At 34.7% G+C, this 22,842-nt stretch overlaps 1 protein-coding gene across 1 annotated transcript in view; it reads left to right on the top strand.

Moving 5' to 3' along the window:
• The first annotated feature begins 2,108 nt into the window (after positions 1-2,108).
• Positions 2,109-22,842, top strand: part of LOC149966279 (microphthalmia-associated transcription factor-like) — a 110,875-nt gene continuing 90,141 nt past the window's right edge. Inside the window, exons 1-3 of the mRNA XM_090171337.1 lie at positions 2,109-2,307; positions 2,991-3,218; positions 5,132-5,359. Coding sequence (XP_090027463.1) covers positions 3,042-3,218; positions 5,132-5,359 — 405 coding nt within the window. The 5' untranslated portion in view covers positions 2,109-2,307; positions 2,991-3,041. The remainder of the gene's footprint in view (positions 2,308-2,990; positions 3,219-5,131; positions 5,360-22,842) is intronic.

Raw genomic sequence — 22,842 nt, 5'->3', positions numbered from 1 at the left:
TTTCGTATATTTTTCGGATAATTTGCGGTTATGAATAAAAATAAATAAATTGGATAATTTCTTATTCAAACGCCGATCTCTATTTAAAGTCGTGATGGACCGCGATTTCTCGCAAATTCATCGTAAAACGGGGGAAATGAATAATAATATTAGAAATAAAATAAATTTCAGTATTGTAAGGCTTACGGGTAGCGTTGAGTATCTGCTGACGACGCAGATAATAGGTTATTACCATAAGTAACATAACAACAATAATCAGCTAGGCAATTAACGAGATTTTCAACCAAACTGATTTTCATAGTTATTGCGTAATCAAGATGTTTTCTCAGCACAGAGCCCTCTAGTGTCTAAAATACGCGAGACTTCCGCTAAGCCGAAATATCTGGGGCGCGTCAAGTTATCGAGATCTAAATCTTACCGTAAGATTTTGTTCTTGCAAGACAATTTCCTAGTTAAAAGAATTTAAAAAAAAGTGTCAAGTTGTCTATCAATTTTCTTCGATAAGCTGGATTTGTAAAATAAGTAATACAACTTTAAGCCTTTTTGGAAATAATAGTTCGAAACGTTGCTTTAATTTAAAAAAAACGACCAAACCAATTACAAATATATTTATCATTTACAAGTCGTTGGAATTCTTCGGCGAAAACCTCAAAATTATAATTTATTCCCGAAATATCATCTTTTAGAGCTACGCCAAATAATTCATTGGCATTCGACGCCATCTTGAATCTTCTTAAAAACTACCTCGAAAGCGATCTTGGGAATCTCGCAAGATTTGTGAGATCAAAAGTTCTTGTTTCCGGTTTTGAAAATCGTCAAGTTAGCAAGATCGCAAGAAATCTTGCATTTCTGGCAAGAAATCTTAATAACTTGACGTACCCCTGGTTTCCGATAAATAGGCGGAATATTGGGCTAAAATGAACGTGCTCTCAGATATTAGGCATAAATTTTTATCAAAAAGTAGCCATCCAAAACGGTAAGTCGCGAATCCAAGTCACAGCTTGAAGAGAGTATCAGTGCCGAAAAAAGGTTCGGTTAGAAAATTAGCATTAAAGCAATAGGAAGTGTCATACTTATTGTTATTATGTTACTTATGTTATTACTAATTAACTATTGAAAGCAATAGTGTAGCTGATACAGTAAAATTAAGTGTAGTAGTGGAACTAGAACTAAATATGATCAATACCGTAGTTCGCATCCAGAAGGAATTCGAATTTCCCGCTGTCGAAAAGAGTGAAAGTGGTGACCTTGACTAGCTTCACTCTTTCGCCGAGAGCCCACTCAGTATTTTACGAACCTTGCACTCTTGGTTCTTACAAGCGGCAGTGAAAACGGGGAAAGAGTGAGGTTTTTTTTGTTTTTCACTTTCACTCTCTAGAGCGAGGCTGGAAGTTTGAAATTCACTCGCTATTTTGCCCACGTCTGCCCGACGGAAGTATAGAGGCGGGGTCATTCTGTAGCAGGTAGTAGTAGTTTGAATTATGCATAAAACTTTGCCAGATTTAATTTAATACGTTCATAATTAAAATGATTTCCCATAAATGAGTAGACGTTTTCCGACTTATAATTCAAATAAATTTTATATATTAAAATTTTAACGCCAAGATCGAAGCGCATATTTTTTATCGGTAGCAAAACACTTAGAAAACATGGAGTTGAATTAAGTCCTGTCCCACCTTTTATTTTGCTTTTTATGAATAGATGGCGCTATAACGTAGCGCATCCATAAAATACGCGCTGTCTGCTAGTTGTCGCTTCCGTATCAGTCCCTCGTAGAATTGTATATCTATTCTATTTCGTATATCTATGGTCAGAGTAAAAACGTTTTCCTAAAATGGCTGTAGTATCTTGGAAATCGATCCCTGACTCGATGACGGAAGCCTCTAGTATAGCCAGTTTCAAATTTCATTTTACGATTTGCTTATATCTAGCCTCCCCCAAACAAATAATATTGAATATAAACTGAACTGAACTGAGCTTCTTTGTATTTGGCGCTTTATCATAAAGACGAAAGAGGGCGTTAACTACGGTCGCTATTGCATCATCGTCAGCAATTGTGATTTGTCTTTATTGTTTCATATGATCATATCATTCTGTCTGTAAAAAAATGTTGTTCGTCGCGACGTAAGGTACTGGCTCGCTGATTATGCGTCATTGAATGGGAAGATTATTAATTATTACGTAAAACGAAGTCTGCTTTATGAGGCGTGAAACCGAAAATTGTGACTTCGTTTTTCTGTTGTAAACTGAGAAAAAACATCAAGACTATTATGTTCGTTTCCCGTTATTTTTTCATATTTTAATAAGGCAAGTATTCTTTAATTTCTTAAATGATGGTTTTCTTAGAATTGGTGTTTTGTATTTCTCCGAATTCCCATTTTGAACGACAAGCCAAGGCTTAAATATCTCTTTAAAAGTTAAGCCTTAGCCATCGTATGGCGCGTAGCAACAAGCATTTGGAATTTGGATGATTCACTTTTGAAACTAAAACGAGGAAGTTTAAGAATGTATTCTTTACCGCTGATAATCGTGCCAACCGGCTAAAAAGATCCTGTGGAACTTAATTTAATTGACTTTGTGGCTGTCATCGTAGTGTCGTTTTTAATTATCCATCGAAAGCTTAATAAGTTTGGAGGCAATATACAACTTGATAAATAAATAGAGAAGTTGGTTGATCCGATTCTTATCAGTCAGATGGAGGAGTTTGTACAGAAACCAAAATATTTTAACCTTTGACTCCTCTCAAAAGTCTCTCATTCGAGTATGTCTATCTGATTCCTTAATTTCTAATCAAAATACGTAGTTGTTTAAACTTGTGCGGATGTTTAAAAACGAAATTATTGAACAAACTCCATTATAAAGTTATTGACCCACTGATCTGTTATCAATAGTTAATTATGAATGATGTGACAATTTCTTGAAACCCATTAAGACATGGTTTTTGTTTCCAAACTGTTATTGACTGAACAATATCTTTTCTATTTTACTAGGTTTTCCCTCCAATTTTGTATCAAACACTGGATTCTGGAAACAGTATCAAGATGATCAGTCGTACTAACATGAAACTTCAAATGATGAGGGAGCAGACGCAGCAGTTGCAGCGTCAGGAGGCTAGGCAAATGACCCTCGCTTCCTCGGCTCCCCAATCTTCTGCTATTCAGGTACCCATTCGAGTGGTACCTGTTCAGGAGTTGGAGGTTCCTAGACAAATCTTACGTGTAAGTTGTCAATTTTGTAAATGGTTTCAGGGGCATATAGTTAAAGTTTCCCATGATTAATGCATTATCATTTGGGTGTCTTTCATTATTATAAAACTTGGCTAAGAAATGTTTAGTGGTTTTGTAGAATTGATTAGAGTAACACCAGTTGTCCAGTTTATTTAATTTAATGTCACATTTTGTCAAAGAAAGAAGATACAGTCTTTGTTATTGAATGTCTATTATTTTGGGAATATCTGAAGAATAACACAAATGTTGCAACAATGTCATTACATAGCTAGTGACGATGTGTAACCTAAATAAGTAGAATTATAAATTTAATATTCTACAGAGAAGCTCTTTGATAATAGTATTACAATTAACATTAATGAGGGAATTATTAGTAATTAATGGAGAACTTTTATTTTACATAAAATTATTAATGTTGATAAAGGATTATGGTTTATTTAAAGAAAGGATTTTTCAATAAAAGTTTAGTTTGCAACATTTACCATTATTATTTATCATGTGCAAGAAATTATAATTAATTAATTAATTGTCATAAAGAATTCTCTGTAACAAATCTTGAATTGAGTATTTAAAGCAATTGTCGGTTCGACGAGTAGATAGATGTCGCTAGCGTCGAAATAAAAATGAGGTGGGCAAATATTGTGAGCGCTCTTTTATGAAAATCATCTCGAAACGAGCGAGCACTTCAAATACGAAGATCAGTTGATCTTGTTCAACGAGAAAGATAAATTGCACAAGCTCAGTCAGGTATTGTTCACGAGAGAGGCAATAGTTTGTTCACATTTTATTCTATGCGTTTTTTTAATGAACCAAATCGACTGAATTTTTTTTTTTTTTCACTTTCTGGTAGCGAATAGTTATTTTTATGAAGTAACGGGGTTTCCTGGCTTTAATGTTCCTCTTACGTCACAGTCTCTTACTGTGACAAGTCTACGAGCGTGCGCTGAAGTCGCGAGGAATTTCGGATTTTGTAGCGCGCGTGCTAATTGGTCTTGCGAAGAATACACTAATAAAGCTGGGCCTTGTGACGTAAGAGAAACATTTTAACAAGTTGGGCCTTGTGACGTAAGAGAAACATTTTAACAAGTTGGGCCTTGTGACGTAAGAGAAGGCCAAGTGAGAAAATTCTGAACATTCATTTTTGGAAGTTGATCACAATATTTGCCCACCTCTGCTTATAGAAACCCCTCGCGTTGATTGGATCCTTGATCAATAACATAATTAGAGCAAATATAAACAATATTTTTACATGGGATATATAATTTAGGTTAAAGTCCACTAAATAGAGTATAAGTTGTCTAATTATAATACTCGAACAATGGCTCGCTGACGACGTTATCAAATTATCATTCGGCTATTTTAAATTTTAGCTTACTTTGACATAAATAGATGGCACCAAGCTCTCTAGAAAAGCCGCGTTTTTCGAAGAATCCTATAGATTCATGGCCAAATTGGCCATCTCTAATAAAAGGGCTTTTTCATAATACAGGTGGCATTGATAGAGCCGACAGCTGCTTTAAATTAAACATCAAAAAATATTTCATCTTTAAAATATAACATTTGTGTAGGAAATTATCAACAGATGGCAGCAGGTTCTTCATAAGCTTTCGCCGAAATTCCCCCAAGTCATTTCTCAATAACCCAATTATTGGCAATTCAATCACGATTTTTTTAAACACCGGTATCTTTGAAATTTTTTTCATAGTGATATTGGCTGTATTTATACTTATAAGAACTAGTTTTTCTATCTTGTATTTTTGGTTTTAGCTTTTTTAATTACTGTGTTTTGAAAACTGTCTTCCTCTGTGATACTGCGTGTAGTTGTGTTTAAGTCCTACTTTTAACAGATTTTATCAGATTTTCTATGAAGACTAAGTAACAAAGTTTTCTTTACGGTGCTTCAGGTTCAAACTTTATTGGAGAACCCAACAAGATTTCACATTCAACAAAAACAACAAAGACAATTACAACAATTTTTGGATACCAGAGCTGCGTCGTATCGTATTTTAGCTCCACCTAAAGTAATCCAGGAAATCTTAGCACCAGCGGTTGCAGTTAATAACAGCGCATCTTCGATATGCAGTCCGTCATCAGCCGCTCACAGTAGTTCTGCAACGTCCCCTCCTTCCGAGGTTGGTTTAATTTCAGTTATTTTGTGTGAATGTGATTGTGGTTGGTTGTAGCGTGTCTCTTTTGGGATAGAAGGGTTTGAAACGGTTAAATATGATATGAAGTGTTCACCTAATTTTAAAGAAAAATGGTGTTGCGTATTTGTTCTTATATTTGTTTATTTACATGATGGATTTTAATCATAACAAGATAAATATGGTCATAAATATTTTCTTTTATTACCATGGCAAATTAGTTATAAATTTTTATTAAGAGCCACTACTTTATGGATTAACACGTTTAAAATTTCCAAAATCTTGGTTAATTTAATCTGTATAACATGACTTAAGAAGAATTTCAGTTTTAAAGCTTAAGATATTTAAAATGAATATTTTGTTCAATCTGAAGTAGTAGCTTTTTTAATAAAAATTTAAAATTTAAACTAACATTTTTGAAATAGTTATTCCGAACAAATGTCTATTTTTTTAATCCTTTTTTCAAAAAAATTTAATCTGTCCAAAGCTTATTAGCGAATATCTATTTTCAACCCAATTCCTTCCATATTATGGCGAGACGGGTAATAATTTTTGACGTGATAAATTAACCCCTCGTGCTCTAATTTTCCCCGCCTTTTGAAAAAACTGGAATGTGGATATTTAAATACGTAAAAACAACCTCTTTAAAATTCAAAGCTCGCGCCAAAAACCAAGTTTTTTTTTGCGATTGTGTCGGTTTTTAGGTGGTTTCTTTTCGCCTCAAACGTTTTATTCGCCTGTTCCGGGGATGATAATAACTCCTGCACATCTCTTTTTACTCTTTCTGAAAAGTAGGTGTCAAGAGGGTAAATCGGATTTTGTCGTCTGCTAGCCAGAATTTATCTGCTAAAATAACCTCAGGCAGTCATTTTGGAAAAAGTTTTTACCCCCGACTCAAAGTTTCAAACTATTCGCCACCACAGAATCTGAGTAAAAGGATGTCAGACCCTACTCAAGGAAACTATCTTGCCCCACTACGAAAGATATTTTTCTTAGTTAGACAGAGACCTCCATCGGCCGTTTCTCGAGATTTAAAGTAGGGAAGTATCGTCTGCTTCTGATCAGAGCTACTTAAATTATTATTCTTAATTATATTGGAAATATTTAAGTTTCAAATAATATCGAAAACAAATGCTATTTTATAGCATTCAATAGTATTAAATATTTTTAGCGGCCAATAATTGTTGATTTTATAAAATGTCTTCACGCTTGCCCAACTTGTTGGAATAGTTCAGCCAATGCCTAAGAAAGAGTTCATAAACTCTTTAGTGGGAGAGAAAACGGATCCACAGCTGAAGCGGGGAGGCAACATTTCAACAAGATGGCCAAGGTTATTTTATAAAAAGAACTATTCCTTGATATTCCTCGTGTTCAAAAACAAATCCGGCAAAAGGTCTCTTATCGAGAGACTCCCCACAATTTTCAAGAAACACCATCTATCTGTAAAAATGTGAAGTCAGAAATTGGTAGTATCGTAATACGGCGATAGATGGCAATAGCATTTCGGAAGCGGATTTCTCTCAACCTCAGCGCATTGCTCAGCGACAAACGCTTTTATGAATCTTGCCAAGCCAGTTAATAACTGTTTTGTTGATTTAAGATGTTTAAATATTAAACAGGGGGCATTTTTACTTACAATATTCTTCCATGTAATATGTAAGAGCAGGTTTTTTCGTTGCTCAAAGGTATAGTGATGTCACGCAAGAATAATAGCGCCAACATTAATTTAATTGTCGTTAAACTTAGATATTTATTGATAATTCTTTTTTATGTGGGAAATGGTCCACCCATTGCTGCACCTTGTGCTGAGTTGAGTGGCTCGCGTCAAAGGTGCGGCCATCAGTAGTAGGATACTACTACCCGTGCTGGATTTGTCACCTGTCGGGGTTTGTGGATGCTGGCGTAGGGCACTATGACTACACCACCGGTGTAGTAGACTTTTTGATACGCTTGGAGCATCGGTGAATAAATTTCTGACCCAATGTTCCAAGGCAACAATTTACTAAAATTAAAATTTGAATAGCTATATTTTCTAAAATAATGATCAAGTTACGGTAATTGTTGTAGCTTAATAACTAATAGCGTTTTCCATTTGACTGCACTCGAGCGCTCTAGATCGCTCCGATCCACATTTTATGTTCCATTAGCATGTTCGGATCTGCTCCGATCCAGTTTCGCGTGTTCCATTTCCCGCTCTCGGGTGCTCCGAGATCGCCCAAAACCGATCTGCCGATTTCGACAGATCAACGGATCGAGATTGGAGCAAATTTTTGCGTGTTCCTTTTAGATTTATTGGCCAAATAACAGACCAAGACGTGAAAATTCAAATTACTAGCAGACGAAAAATCCACAAAGCGCGGGAATATGTTCATGGAATGTTCCATTTGCGGTTTTACTCTAGTCGATCGGGGTGAGGTCTATGACGTCAGAGTCAGATTCGGAGCGAATCTCGAGCAATCAAATGGAAAATGCTATTAATCATGTTTCTTCATGGAGCACGTGGTTCCATCTAAGTAAAGTGATCGTTATATTTCGGAAATAATAGCTTGTCAAAATGATCGTTTAAGGGGAAAGAATACAATAAAAGCCTCTTTTTCGTTCAAGCTGAACGTTTCTGTGTTAACAATTACATAATTGAATTATATTTTTCTTATTAGGCTGAACCTTCCTCTAATGCTTAAAATAATTTTGATAATTCTAATATTAATAGTTAACAGGATATAAGGTCCTAACTAAAGGGTAGATTGGGCGCTTGCCCAACTTGTTTAGCTCTGGGGGTCCGAATTAAAACGTAATAACTTAATTACCTATAAATTTAAAATTGTAAAAATTATATTAGTCACTAAACAAGAGGCTGTTCTACACTTCAATATTAATTTTATAAGTTAACATACAAAATTAAAAGAGTTCAGCTTGAAATAGCGCGAAAGTAGACAATGGCCACTGTAAAGACAATGGCCCCCGTAAATTTAGGTATAACTTGGAATTATTTATATTAAAACGTAAATTATTAATTGAAATGAATCGTCATAGACGTTTAAAATGGTAGAAATTACTTTAGTGACAATTGAAGTCGCGAAGCGTTGAGATTGGTAGCCATGCTGGCACCTAGGAGCAACAAACACAGCACCTCACAAAATCTTCCCACAACGTGTTGACAAATATTTAACCCTAATAATATTTAATAATAATAATCAGCTAGACTAATACCCTTGGCACCACCTTAGGCCCAAGTCATCGAGCGACTTATAATGCCATTAATTCCGGTGGTCGGGTGACAATGCGTAGGAGGGTGGTAGCAAGCCCTTCATACCACGCGAGCCAACAGCTCCCTACACTAACTGTTACCGTTAACCTCTACAAGTTTTACTTGTAATATCCTTCTGATTAAACACAACAAAATTATAATATTTATGTAAAATGCCTTTCATGTAATTTGTCATATTTTAAGTAAAAGAGGTATTTTTCGTTGAGCGTGTAAACAGTGTTTTTGACTTGTTTTTTAATTTGAAAATATATAACGAAATAACCTAACAAAATTTATTGATAATCCGCGTGCATCGAATTTGTAAACTAAAATTGTTTAAATAATGTAACTAAATTTAATAGACCTTTAATTAAATAGGCGTTTCCATAAAAAGAAATAGGAACAAAAGTTACATTTTTTTATTAAGTCACGATCGGGTTTCTCACGCGTGCTTTGAGTTTTCTATCTGTTCATAATAGCTACATCTAGTGACTTAGGGATCGTAACACTGAAGCAGCGTTAATTTATAGGAGGGATAATACAATTTTCAATAAATGGTAGCTAAAACCGTGTCTTCCGAATTTCAAATCTGAAAAATTTAAACTAGATGAAGAGAAGCGTCATACCAGGAACTTGTATATCTGTACACTGGGAATGTCTAAAGATCCATTGGCACTGTGCTGCCAATTCGTCTGGAGAAACGGGCGGGGCTTAAATTTACGTCAAATGCGAGACGTTGCGCGTATTTTCAAAATCATTGGCTGGCTGCCGTCGTTGTAAAACACGCCGTTTTCTCGTCTACTTTATACATTCCAAGTGTACATTTTCCTTGTGGCGAGCTTACGAGTGATTAATTTACTGTTTTTCGTCAAAAATCGATGTACTAAATTTTTCATTTCCATGCAGTTCTACCTTTATTTAATTTGTAAGACTAAAATTTCGCCATCTATGTTGTATTCCGTTCGAGAGATAAAGCTGTATAACTAAAAACAAGATAATGTTTCGTATTCCGTTCCAAAGATGGCGCTTTAAACCTAAAATCAAGATAATGTTTCGTGTTCCGTTCCAAAGATAGCGCTCGAAACCTAAAATCAAGATAATGTTTCGTATTCCGTTCCAAAGATAGCGCTCAAAACCTAAAATCAAGATAATGTTTTGTATTCCGTTCCAAAGAAGGCGCTCGAAACCTAAAATCAAGATAATGTTTCGTATTCCGTTCCAAAGATAGCGCTCGAAACCTAAAATCAAGATAATGTTTCGTATTCCGTTCCAAAGATAGCGCTCGAAACCTAAAGTCAAGATAATGTTTCGTATTACGTACCAAAGATAGCGCTCGAAACCTAAAATCAAGATAATGTTTCGTATTCCGTTCCAAAGATGGCGCTCGAAACCTAAAATCAAGATAATGTTTCGTATTCCGTTCCAAAGATAGCGCTCGAAACCTAAAATCAATTCTGTCCGAAAGATGGATCTTTAAAGCTAAAATCAATTCTGTCCGAAAGATGGATCTTTAAAGCTAAAATCAATTCTGTCCGAAAGATGGATCTTTAAAGCTAAAATCAATTCTGTCCGAAAGATGGATCTTTAAAGCTAAAATCAATTCTGTCCGAAAGATGGATCTTTAAAGCTAAAATCAATTCTGTCCGAAAGATGGATCTTTAAAGCTAAAATCAATTCCGTCCGAAATATGGCGCATTAAACCTAAAATCAATTCCGTCTCAAAGATGGCGCTTTACGTATGAAAACTAAATATATTATTTATATATTCCCAAAGGAGCAAGCAGCGTAGCTTCTCGTTTAGTGATAAAATTAAAATTATTAGCTCTGCCGCAACGACAGGTGGCGATACTTTACGGGTTCGTTTTGGTGTAATACGGAAAAGCATCACAAAGAAAGCTATTTTGTTAACTTTCCTAAATATATTTAAAACGGTGATTTAAAAATAATTGAAAATAATTTGATTTGGATCACTGACTTAAATATTGAAATCGAATATTTTTTGTACAAATCCTTATGATTGAAGAAAGGTTTAAGAACGAGTGAATTTCAGTGTTTATAAGTGGTAACAACAGGTGTCAAATAGTGCTAAATACCGGCAAGACAAATAATACCCATACTAGCTAATGTGACAAATATTAGCAAACGTTGTTTTTTTAAATCCCAAAAAAATTGTCACTAAAACCATTTTAGATTTGGGATATTTTAGTCAAATATATTGTCTTGAATTCTTTTGGCTTATTTACATTATTTTAATACCGAAATTTATTAATGACCCTTTTTGCAATTTTTTTCCACTTTTGACCACTGACATTGACTTTTCTCTAACAACGTGGCATTTGGGCAGCACCGGGATAGTTCCAAAGTTTTTTTCAATGGACGAATTGATTAATAATGTGAGTTCAGCGGTAACGTAGGCTAAGGGGTTTTCCCCGGAGTTCTTCGGTTTCCCCTTCCATAAAAACTTGTCTAGGTTAACGGTAATAGTTAGTGTAGGGAGCTGTTGGCTCGATCTCGTGGCATGCAGGGCTTGCCACCACCCTCCTACGCATTGTAACCCGGCCACCTTAATTAATGGCTTCAAAAGTCGCTTGATGACTTAGGCCTAAGGTGGTGCCTTGGGTATTAGCCTAGCTGGTTATTATTACTTATGCATAAAAACAAATTAAAGTAAAAAAATCAACGGAATTAGTTGCACAAAATTAAAACATTTTAAAATCGAACTATAGTTTCGGCTTATTTATGCCATCAGGGGAACAATAATAAATTTTTGTGTTTTTCCCCTGATGATAATCAGGGTGGTCATTATTTCGTGTATTTCTTAAACGTTGCAATTTACCCTCTAAATTTGTTCCAATGTGTGAAAACATAATCCCAAATAAATTTGGGGTAAATTTGTGTTTTAATTTTCCGGAAAATTTTTCGAATTGCGGAAAAATAAAAAAATTGAAACATAAATTACTTTTCAAGGGTTTTTAATGTTTTAAACTTTTTATCGATATAAAATTTCTAATATCAGTAAACATACTAAAAAACATTAATGTGACATTGTTAATCAGTTTAAACTAGTCTAGAGGTTTAGTTCTACTTTTAGATTCGAAAAATTTAGGTGAAAATGCCGCTTTATTTAAATTTGCAAACAATATATTAGACTAATCATGGAATTAAAATTTTTCCGGAAAAAAGACCTCGGTCATTTTCCGACTTAGAACACTGGGGTAAATTGAACAAAGTTTAGATGTAGCTCAATGTGCTTGAAAATTCTCTACATCTTACCATTAGAAAAACCGGTGATTTATCATTTTTATCCATATTTTTCGAGTTGGTTACGGATTACGGCTACTTTATCTCAAAATCAACCACTCTGTTGTTGAATAGGTCGTTAGATTATCTAGATTCCCACTGCTTTGTGTACTATTACTGAAAATGGCAAGCCTATTGGTTCCCTTGGCACGCGTAAACCAAGTAGTTTGAAACGAGATAAATTGGTTATATATTACACTTTTATATATTGTATTATATTATATTATATTATATTATATTACAGTTTTAGATAAAGTATCCATAACCCGTAACTAACTCGCGAAATATTAAAAATTAACCTTTGTTCGATTGCTAAATAAAGGGAATTTCCAAACTGCTTTGTACTTGCCTAGTGCTCGGATTTCGATTAATTTTTATCCATGAATAAAATAAGCTTGGCGATATTTAAATAATATTTATTTAAATAACCAATAGTTGAATAAAAATTGTAAAATGTTTAAAGTGAATAAGCCTATTATTTAAATAAAACAAACAATTATTTAAATAAATGCCACTTTTATTCAAATAAATGCTTGGTTGCGTAAAAAACATAATTAAATAAGTTAAAATGATATTATTTTTACCAACGTTTTTTAAATAAATCGGAAAATTTGTGGATAATGAATACACAATTCCGAGCACTATACTTGCCACTTTCGGTAATAGAGCGTCAAGCAGTTAGAAACCAGATAATTTAAGTCATATTAAACAACACAGAGTGGTTGAATTTTAGATAGAGTAAGCGTAATCCGTAGCTAACTCGAAAAATATGGATACAAATTAAAAAATCTCAGTTTATTCTAGTGCTAAGATATAGGGCATTTTCAAGGTTATTGAGCTACCTCTTAATTTTGCTCAATTTATCCCAAAATTCTTATGAATTATATTTTCATACATTGGAACAAATTTAGGGTAAGAGTGCAACAGTTAAGAAATAAACCAGTGATGATGGCCTAAATAAGCCAAAACTATAGTAGGATCAGGGTTGGCAATTTTACTGATTTAAAAAAAAAATCAAATAAATCGGATTTTTATTGATTTTTATGATTTTAATTAAATTAATATAATTTAGTACCATAATTTTACCTAAAACAAATGTTTTAATTTATATATGTGTATAATGAATTTATTAAATTTAAGCTAATAATCGTACCATTATTTCGATAATTCTGCCTCAACGTACTATAATGTACGATAATCTTTAGATTTTTTTAAAAATCTACGAACGATTTATATTTTATTATTAATTTATATAACTTTTCTACTTAAAAATGAATGATATACATTTTCTGTACGCGTAGTCCAGAGTGTGAGTTTATTACTCCTAGCTATTACCCCATTTTTAAATAGCTTTTTAAACATATTAAGTTCAGTTAACAATGATAATAGACATTTTGTTTATTTCCCTGAATTAAAACTCCTGTAGTGCTTTAAAAAATCATCTTAAGTCAACGCATTTATGTATGAATTAAAATTTATCGCCAAAAAGAAATGTACGATAATTTTCCAGGAAAATCGATAATTTTTTGGCCTAGATACGATAATTTAAGATTTTCGATCTGGCAACGCTGTCACCGAGTGAGAGGTACAGTCGTGGTAAAAAAATCTTTTCCCATAGCGTTACGCGATTATCGAGGCGTCTTAAAATGGTTCTTAACCTAATTAAATATAGTTAATAAATAATAAATATTAGCGAAACGGCTCCAGAAAGGCTCGAAACATAATCTTTTTTTGAGATACACTGGAACTTTATTTTCTAAGTAAAAAAGGGGGAAAATATGACATAGTTTTTTAAGCCTCGGCGAGTCGGCGAAAGTATTTTTCGCGACCTGCATCAGCTGGTAGCTTACAGCTGTGATTAAAAGCATTGGTAAAAGTCAAGGTTCTTACAAGCGGCACTATACAAGAGATGGATAAATATTAGTAAATAATTTACAGGTACAATATGAAGACATGTTGATAATTTCATTGGAAACTGAAGCTCTCAATTGAGAAGACACAACTGAAAAGATATAATAAATATTAGTAAATATTTGACCAGTAAAATATGAATAATATTTAATAAACTTACTCTGAAACATTGGAATTATCTTCAGATAAACTAGCCAAAGCTTGAGAGTTGTCCATTTCGAGAGAAAACATACAATATATTTTGTTTACTTTTACCAATGCTTTTAATCACAGCTGATGCAGGACGCGAAAATATTTTCGCCGACTCGCCGAGGCTTAAAAAATTATATCATATTTCCCCCCTTTTTTACTTAGAAAATAAAGTTCCAGTGTATCTCAAAACGCTAATAGATTATGTTTCGAGCCTTTCTGAAGCCGTTTCGCTAATATTTATTATTTATTAACTATATTTAATTAGGTTAAGAACCATTTTAAGACGCCTCGATAATCGCGTAACGCTATGGGAAAAGATTTGTTTTACCACGACTGTACCTCTCACTCGGTGATTCCAAATTCGGCCACTGGAGGTCTCTATCACATGCAATAGCATCAATTTAAATTTTAATAATATCCGATTTAAATCAGACAACGCGGCCAAGGAGCAATATTTAATGAACAATTTAACGAAACTTATATAAAAAATTGCCAAAATCTTCATAAATACGTGGGTCCCATTTACGCGTTCCAATTCCAACCAACAGGCGTAACTATAGTCTATAATACACGCCTAAGTTCCTAACCAAATTCGCCATCAAATTGGGGCAAATTTATAAAAACAAAATTGGCAACTTCTTCCAAAATCTTACCGTCCAATGATTGATCAAGAAAGCTATTTATTTTGTATGTATTCCATCCCCTAAATATTCAAATCAAATCTCATTGGTCCTGTACAACTGATATCGTCTCAAAATATTCTAGTAGTTTTTTTAGAATAAGAGAGTTCCAAGAATATCTGACACACACGCGGTTATCGAGAATTTTCTTATTTTTAAACGTTTTTCGTGAATATTTTTTCTCATACCGATATCAGCCAATATGGGCTTCGCTTAAGCCGATAAATAGGTCGGTATATCGGTACATCATTAATATTGAAATCGCTTTACTCGAAACCCTAAGTGTATAATAAGGTAACGTAAGTGTGACACTTCTATTCTTCACATAAATACTGAGAGCTATTCGCAAAACAGACTGCATTCATAGCTGCACGGGCTCGTCTCAATTTTGAGAAAATTTGTTAAATACCCCGAGTGCAGGGCCCCCAGAGGTCGTATAATTCCTATAAAATCCTATATTTTCAAAAATGTCCTATAACATCCTATATTTTTAGCAAAATCCCCCAAATGTCCTATATTTTGCCCATTTCTAATCCAACCACGCAGTGAAATTGCTAGATTTAGCTATAGGATAAATTCCTATACCAAGTCATTCTAGTCTATACTTTTGTTATTGTTAACGTGGTTAGCTAATACTATATTTTTGTGATAAAATGGTTAAATAGTTTCTTATTTTTTAAGTGAAAATCAAAGATTTAATTATCTAAATATAGATTTGTTTTTTAAATGCATAAAGTTAGTAAATGAAATAGCATATATAGTCCTATAAAATCCTATAATTTTTTTTGTAAAAATAGTCCTATAAAGTCCTATATTCTTAGAAATATAATCCTATTTTTCCTATTAAAAAATTGAAGATTTGAGTGGGGGCCCTGCGAGTGAATAAGCACGAGTTTGTGACCGGTCTTAGATTATTTCGCGTCTCAAAATATATTTCTAAATTCTATTTGTTCAAGGGACGAAATACTCAATAATCGTTTCTATTGGCTGTTAAATTGAATGACGCGAGTCACGCGACCTTTGCACCCACTTCACCCTAGTTTATTTTTGGAAAAGGTCGACCATTTCGCGATTTTTCGAAGTTCAAACGCTGCTACCGCCTTTATCACCTGTATTTGGTAAGCTCTTTTATTTATTTTAAACTAATCTAAAGTTACAAAAATTTCACCTTATGTTTTTTTTTCGAAACTAACCTTATAATGTTAGCGGCAGATGTTATTTTACGTTGTAAAGCATTAAGTAAATTTAGGTCTCTTAATTTGGAGGAAGAAGGTTATGTATTTGTATTTGAACGAGGTAAACCAGGGTACACTAACAAACATAGGTCAACGCCAAGAGCTGGGCTCGAGCTCGGCTCGCTGAATTCGTATATGAGCTGACGGTCTCGGGCTCACTTTGGTCTCGCCAATTATTGGCCGGGTCTCGGGCTCGAGCTCGCAATCTAAATTTCCTCGCCGATGTGAGAGTCTCGAGCTCACTAGATTTTCTATGGTGGTGCCTTAGGTATTAGATTAGCTGATTATTATTATTGGCTCCGAAAACATTCATTCCTAAGGGCTGATTAATGCCAAATAATCTCCTTGATAAAATAGAAATACCATAAGTACAATTTCACAACGGCAAACCGCCGTGTCTTTGCATTCTGAAATTTACGACTCATGCTGACGATGGAACGCCTCGTAAAAATTAAATTATCCACAATATACATATGGAACCAATCGGAATGTAGAGACGGAACCGTTTTCCCAAACCAATCGGTATGTAGAGACTGAACCGTTTTCCCAAACCAATCGGTATGTAGAGACTGAACCGTTTTCCCAAACCAATCGGTATGTAGAGACGGAACCGTTTTGCCAAACCAATCGGAATTTAGAGACGGAACCGTTTTGCCAAACCAATCGGAATGTAGAGACGGAACCGTTTTGCCAAACCAATCGGAATGTAGAGACGGAACCGTTTTCCCAAACCAATCGGTATGTAGAGACTGAACCGTTTTCCCAAACCAATCGGTATGTAGAGACTGAACCGTTTTCCCAAACCAATCGGAATGTAGAGACGGAACCGTTTTGCCAAACCAATCGGAATGTAGAGACGGAACCGTTTTGCCAAACCAATCGGAATGTAGAGACGGAACCGTTTTGCCAAACCAATCGGAATGTAGAGACGGAACCGTTTTGCCAAACCAATCGGAATGTAGAGACGGAACCGTTTTGCCAAACCAATCGGAATGTAGAGACGGAACCGTTTTGCCAAACCAATCGGAATGTAGAGACGGAACCGTTTTGCCAAACCAATCGGAATGTAGAGACGGAACCGTTTTGCCAAACCAATCGGAATGTAGAGACGGAACCGTTTTCCCAAACCAATCGGAATGTAGAGACGGAACCGTTTTCCCAAACCAATCGGAATGTAGAGACGGAACCGTTTTCCCAAACCAATCGGAATGTAGAGACGGAACCGTTTTGCCAAACCAATCGGAATGTAGAGACGGAACCGTTTTGCCAAACCAATCGGAATGTAGAGACGGAACCGTTTTGCCAAACCAATCGGAATGTAGAGACGGAACCGTTTTGCCAAACCAATCTGAATGTAGAGACGGAACCGTTTTGCCAAACCAATCGGAATGTAGAGACGGAACCGTTTTTCCAAACCAATCGGAATGTAGAGACGGAACCGTTTTGCCAAACCAATCGGAATGTAGAGACGGAACCGTTTTCCCAAACCAATCGGTATGTAGAGACTGAACCGTTTTCCCAAACCAATCGGAATGTAGAGACTGAACCGTTTTCCCAAACCAATCGGAATGTAGAGACTGAACCGTTTTCCCAAACCAATCGGAATGTAGAGACTGAACCGTTTTCCCAAACCAATCGGTATGTAGAGACTGAACCGTTTTCCCAAACCAATCGGAATGTAGAGACTGAACCGTTTTCCCAAACCAATCGGAATGTAGAGACTGAACCGTTTTCCCAAACCAATCGGAATGTAGAGACTGAACCGTTTTCCCAAACCAATCGGAATGTAGAGACGGAACCGTTTTCCCAAACCAATCGGAATGTTTTAAAAATCAGTTTTAATGGCAAATAATTTCGTCGTGAAAAGGGTTTTTTCCAACCCGTAGTCGTTACCGATAAACCTTACAGCCCGAATATTATTCAAATGGTTTCTAAAAAAACAGTATTGGGCGAAAGAATATAAAGCCTCAGGAATGGAAGGATTGATATTATTGGCCGCGTGTTTTGGCTGAGCTAGAAACTTCCGGCAAAGCAAATCAGAGTAACCGGAAACGGTTAACGCAACCCGGTCTCTCTTTAAAAACGAGAGGCGCAAAAGTTCCACTAGACGGAGCTACACCTTCCATTCCTGGAGCTTTATATTCTTTGATTGGCCTTTTTCTGCAAAACAATTACGTATACGAGCGTATTTCGATTATTTAGCTGTGAGTTAGGTCTGGTACAAAGTCAAAATGTTTATACAAGGAAGCATGCTGCCTATGGAAAATGACTTTCGGCCAATTTGTTTCTAAAATTTGGATATGTTGTACTTCCAAACATCGTGACCAAAAGTGTTGCTTGGCTCAACGACCAAAACTTTACATATCTATTCTCGACTTAAAAATGTGGGTTCGGCAACCATACCAGACCTAACTTGCATTGCTTGCAATTACTATTTAAATTTAGAATAGTCAACATTTGTTATTTCGCGATAAACATAAGCCGAGAAACACGAAGAATATGACCGTATTAAACATAAAACTATTTAAACCTAAATAAAATCAGCTGTATTTAAATGTTGTATGGTATTATTATTATTAGTAGGGGTCAGGGTTTGAAAAAACCCGGGTTTTTTCCAAAAAGCCCAACCCATTATTTTTTTATACAATTTCCATGTTTGTATTAGACAATATGTAAAAGTATACAGGTACTGCAAATCTGAACCAAAGGAAGTACCCAAGTTATAAGTTTCAAGTTAACGAGCCATTTAACTTGCTAAAGTGTGTATCGCATTACAATTCAGTCTTACACTCTTAAAAATGAAGAGTTAAAAAAATAGGGTTGTTTCACTGCAACCCAAATTTGGGTTAATAACAACCCAACATTAGTTAATTTTTTTAAATTGGTTAATTTTTTATGGGTTGTTTTATTAAACCAAAATTAGGTTAAAAATTTGGGTTGAAATCCATATAGAATATTTTTAAATCTCATTTGGTTTCAAAATTTTAAAAAATTTGGGTTTAACGGTTTTAGAAATGTTACTTTTTGAACGCTACGTGAAAGACGAATTATTTCAATAAGCAAGTTGTAGAGCATACTCGAAAACCTTAAATGGAATGGTCTGGTGGAAATCGGACATTTCGTCACAGAAATAATTGGTCATGAAAAACAAACACGCTGGTACTACCACGTAGCGTTCAAAACCTAACCCTTCTAAAGTCGTGAAAAAGTTCATGATATTTCGGAAATTTACAAAAAATAACGATCTCCCCCGAGAGCGTACATACTGAACATTTCCAATTTCTAGAAAATATAGATTTTGAGAAATATTCCTGGGCCGATCAAATGGTGACACCCTGTATACGAACCAACCTTTTAAAAGTGTACACTCTTAAAAAGGTTGGGTTGTTTTCAACCCAAAATGGGTTAAAATTCAGCCCAAAACCTGGGTCCGTATTTACCCAGCCCAAAATTTGGGTTGTTTAGACTTCAACCTAAAATCAAGTTGAATTTTTAAAACTACCCCTCCTTGGGTTGAAAACTACCCCTCCTTGGGTTGAAAACTACCCCTCCTTGGGTTGAAAACTACCCCTCCTTGGGTTGAAAACTACCCCTCCTTGGGTTGAAAACTACCCCTCCTTGGGTTGAAAACTACCCCTCCTTGGGTTGAAAACTACCCCTCCTTGGGTTGAAAACTACCCCTCCTTGGGTTGAAAACTACCCCTCCTTGGGTTGAATTTTAATCACGTGATTTGCCGTGCAGCTAGGTAGGTAAATTTTAGACCTGAAAATTTTCGTGTGCCTATGTAAGACCAAATTAATGTCCCTCTTAGAATTGAATCATTTAAAGGACCCATGGAGAAATTACAGGAATAAAATTTCGACGGAGGCCACACATGGATTACTATTCCTCAAGATAATTACTGTCTTGAGCTTTCGACCCGAAGCTCTTTGTTGAACTAAACTGAAATAAACCAATTTTCTTATATATATCGTATCGTAAAAAACCTACAAAGTTATCAATTGTTAAAAATAAAAATACATTTTTTTAACGATTGATAACTTTTTAGGTTTTTTACGATACGATATATATAAGAAAATTGGTTTCGTTCAAGTTAGTTAGACAAAGACCCGCGGGTCGAAAACTCAAGACAGTTTTTGCCTTGATAATAATAATCCATGTGTGTCCTCCATTTAACTTTTACTCCTACAATTTCTCCATGAAAAAACCTTCATATCTAAGAGGGGCGTTAATTTTTCGTATACAGGGTGTCAGCATTTGATCGGCCCAGGAATTTTTCTCAAAATCTAAACTTTCTAGAAATTTGAAATATTCAGTATTTACGCTCTCGGGGGAGATCGTTATTTTTTGTAAATTTCCGAAATATCATGAAATTTTTCACGACGTTAGAAGTGTTAGGTTTTGAACGCTACGTGGTTGTACCAGCGTGTTTGTTTTTCATGACCAATTATTTCTGTGACGAAATGTCTGATTTCCACCAGACCAATTCCATTTAAGGTTTTCGAGTATGCTCTACAACTTGCTTATTGAAACGTTTCGTCTACCACGTAGCGTTCAAAAACTAACATTTCTAAAACCGTGAAACATTTCACGGTTTTTCTGAAATTTACAAATAACAACGATCTCCCCCGAGAGAGTACATTCTGAAAATTTCTATATGTCCGTTTCGTTGTATTACTGTTATGCATTTTTTTTGTATTTTCAACACATTTAATTTTTAATTATTAAAGTAACAAAATATGTACTTTTCAACAAATATGAGAATCGGTAGGAATAAGCTATAACCATTGTTGACAATTTTGAAACCAAATGATATTTAAAAAGATTCTATATGGATTTCAACCCAAATTTTTAACCTAATTTTGGTTTAATAAAACAACCCATAAAAAGTAACAAATTAAAAAAAAATTAACTAATGTTGGGTTGTTATTAACCCAAATTTGGGTTGCAGTGAGACACCCCAATTTTTTTAACTCTTCATTTTTAAGAGTGTAGATATACCGTCGCCGTTAAAACAAAACCACGTATCTTTTCGGTGGTCTTTTTGAGAAAAATGGATTTTTAATTTTGCAGGGACTTGTGAAATAGCTTGTTAGGTTTTTACATGTGAGTTAATTTTATAGTTAAATAATTTCGTTTCAATATTGAATTTATGAAGATTTTAATTTAAAAATATTTTGCTAAAGGGAAATTTTTAGAGATACGTGGTTTTGCGTCATGAAGTGAGATAGGAGCTGAAAATAAGCGAGATACGTGCTTTTGCGCGAAATAAGTTGTGAATATCAAAGATACGTTTAAATGTTTTCTCGATTTAAAAAAATAAATCCAATTGCAACCTATTAATGTTTTTAACGTTATATACGTAAATTGGGGTGTAGAATCTAAATATGTCAATTTTGACAAATCCACGTATCTCAAGTTACGTGGTTTTGTTTTAACGGTGACGAAATTCAGTTGGCATAAATTAGACATTTTGTAGACCCTAAAACTACTTTTTCTTGTTTGATAAAAAACACCAACATTTTGTCCCTAGAGAACGTGTGCGGGGTCCTACTGTAATTCCTTATAAAATTGCACTTGTTCTAACACTTGATTTGTAAAGGTAAAACAATGATTTGGCTCAAAACATGTTCATTTTTTCACAGACAATCATTACAATAACATGAGGCGTAAAAACATTTGGGTAGTACCAACTTGTTATTTTCCATGACCTATTATTTCAGTGACAAAATGTACGATTTTGACCATACCAACTCCATTAAAGGTTTTCGAGTATGCTCTACAATTTACTCATTGAAACTTTTCGTCTACCACCTAGCGTTCAAAAACTACAAATTCTAAAACCGTGAAAAATAACACGATTTTTCTGAAATTCACAAATAACACACATTTCTAGAAGGTATAGTTTTTGAGAAAAATGCCTGGGCCGATCAAATCAAGACACCCTGTATAAAATGCCTTGATAATTCTAAACGTACAAAGCCAACTGATGCGAGGGCAGCGAGGCAGTCTTTAAGTTTTATTCTCTACGATATACCTTTAGTGCGAGTTGCCAAAGGTCGTTGCGGAGAAAAACAAAAAACAAACTACTACTTCAGGGTTGCCACGGTACCACGATTTCCTGGAAAAGTCGGGGAATTTGAATATGGGTATAAAAATAAGGGAAAGTCGGGGAATGTGAATATGGGTTTAAAAATTAGGGAAAAGTCGGGGAATTTGAATATGGGTATAAAAATAAGGGAAAAGTCGGAATTTGAATATGAGTATAAAAATCAGGGAAAAGTCGGGGAATTTGAATATGGGTATAAAAATAAGGGAAAGTCGGGGAATTTGAATATGGGTTTAAAAATTAGGGAAAAGTCGGGGAATTTGAATATGGGTATAAAAATAAGGGAAAAGTCGGAATTTGAATATGAGTATAAAAATCAGGGAAAAGTCGGGGAATTTGAATATGGGTATAAAAATAAGGGAAAGTCGGGGAATTTGAATATGGGTTTAAAAATTAGGGAAAAGTCGGGGAATTTGAATATGGGTATAAAAATAAGGGAAAAGTCGGAATTTGAATATGAGTATAAAAATCAGGGAAAAGTCGGGGAATTTGAATATGGGTATAAAAATAAGGGAAAGTCGGGGAATTTGAATATGGGTTTAAAAATTAGAGAAAAGTTGGGGAATTTGAATATGGGTATAAAAATAAGGGAAAAGTCGGAATTTGAATATGAGTATAAAAATCAGGGAAAAGTCGGGGAATTTGAATATGGGTATAAAAATAAGGGAAAGTCGGGGAATTTGAATATGGGTTTAAAAATTAGGGAAAAGTCGGGGAATTTGAATATGGGTATAAAAATAAGGGAAAAGTCGGAATTTGAATATGAGTATAAAAATCAGGGAAAAGTCGGGGAATT

Source organism: Leiobunum rupestre, chromosome 1, assembly GCF_980474605.1.
Source record: "Leiobunum rupestre chromosome 1, qqLeiRupe1.1.hap1, whole genome shotgun sequence".
NCBI classification, from domain to species: domain Eukaryota; kingdom Metazoa; phylum Arthropoda; class Arachnida; order Opiliones; family Sclerosomatidae; genus Leiobunum; species Leiobunum rupestre.
This window is presented reverse-complemented; position numbering and strand designations above follow the sequence as displayed.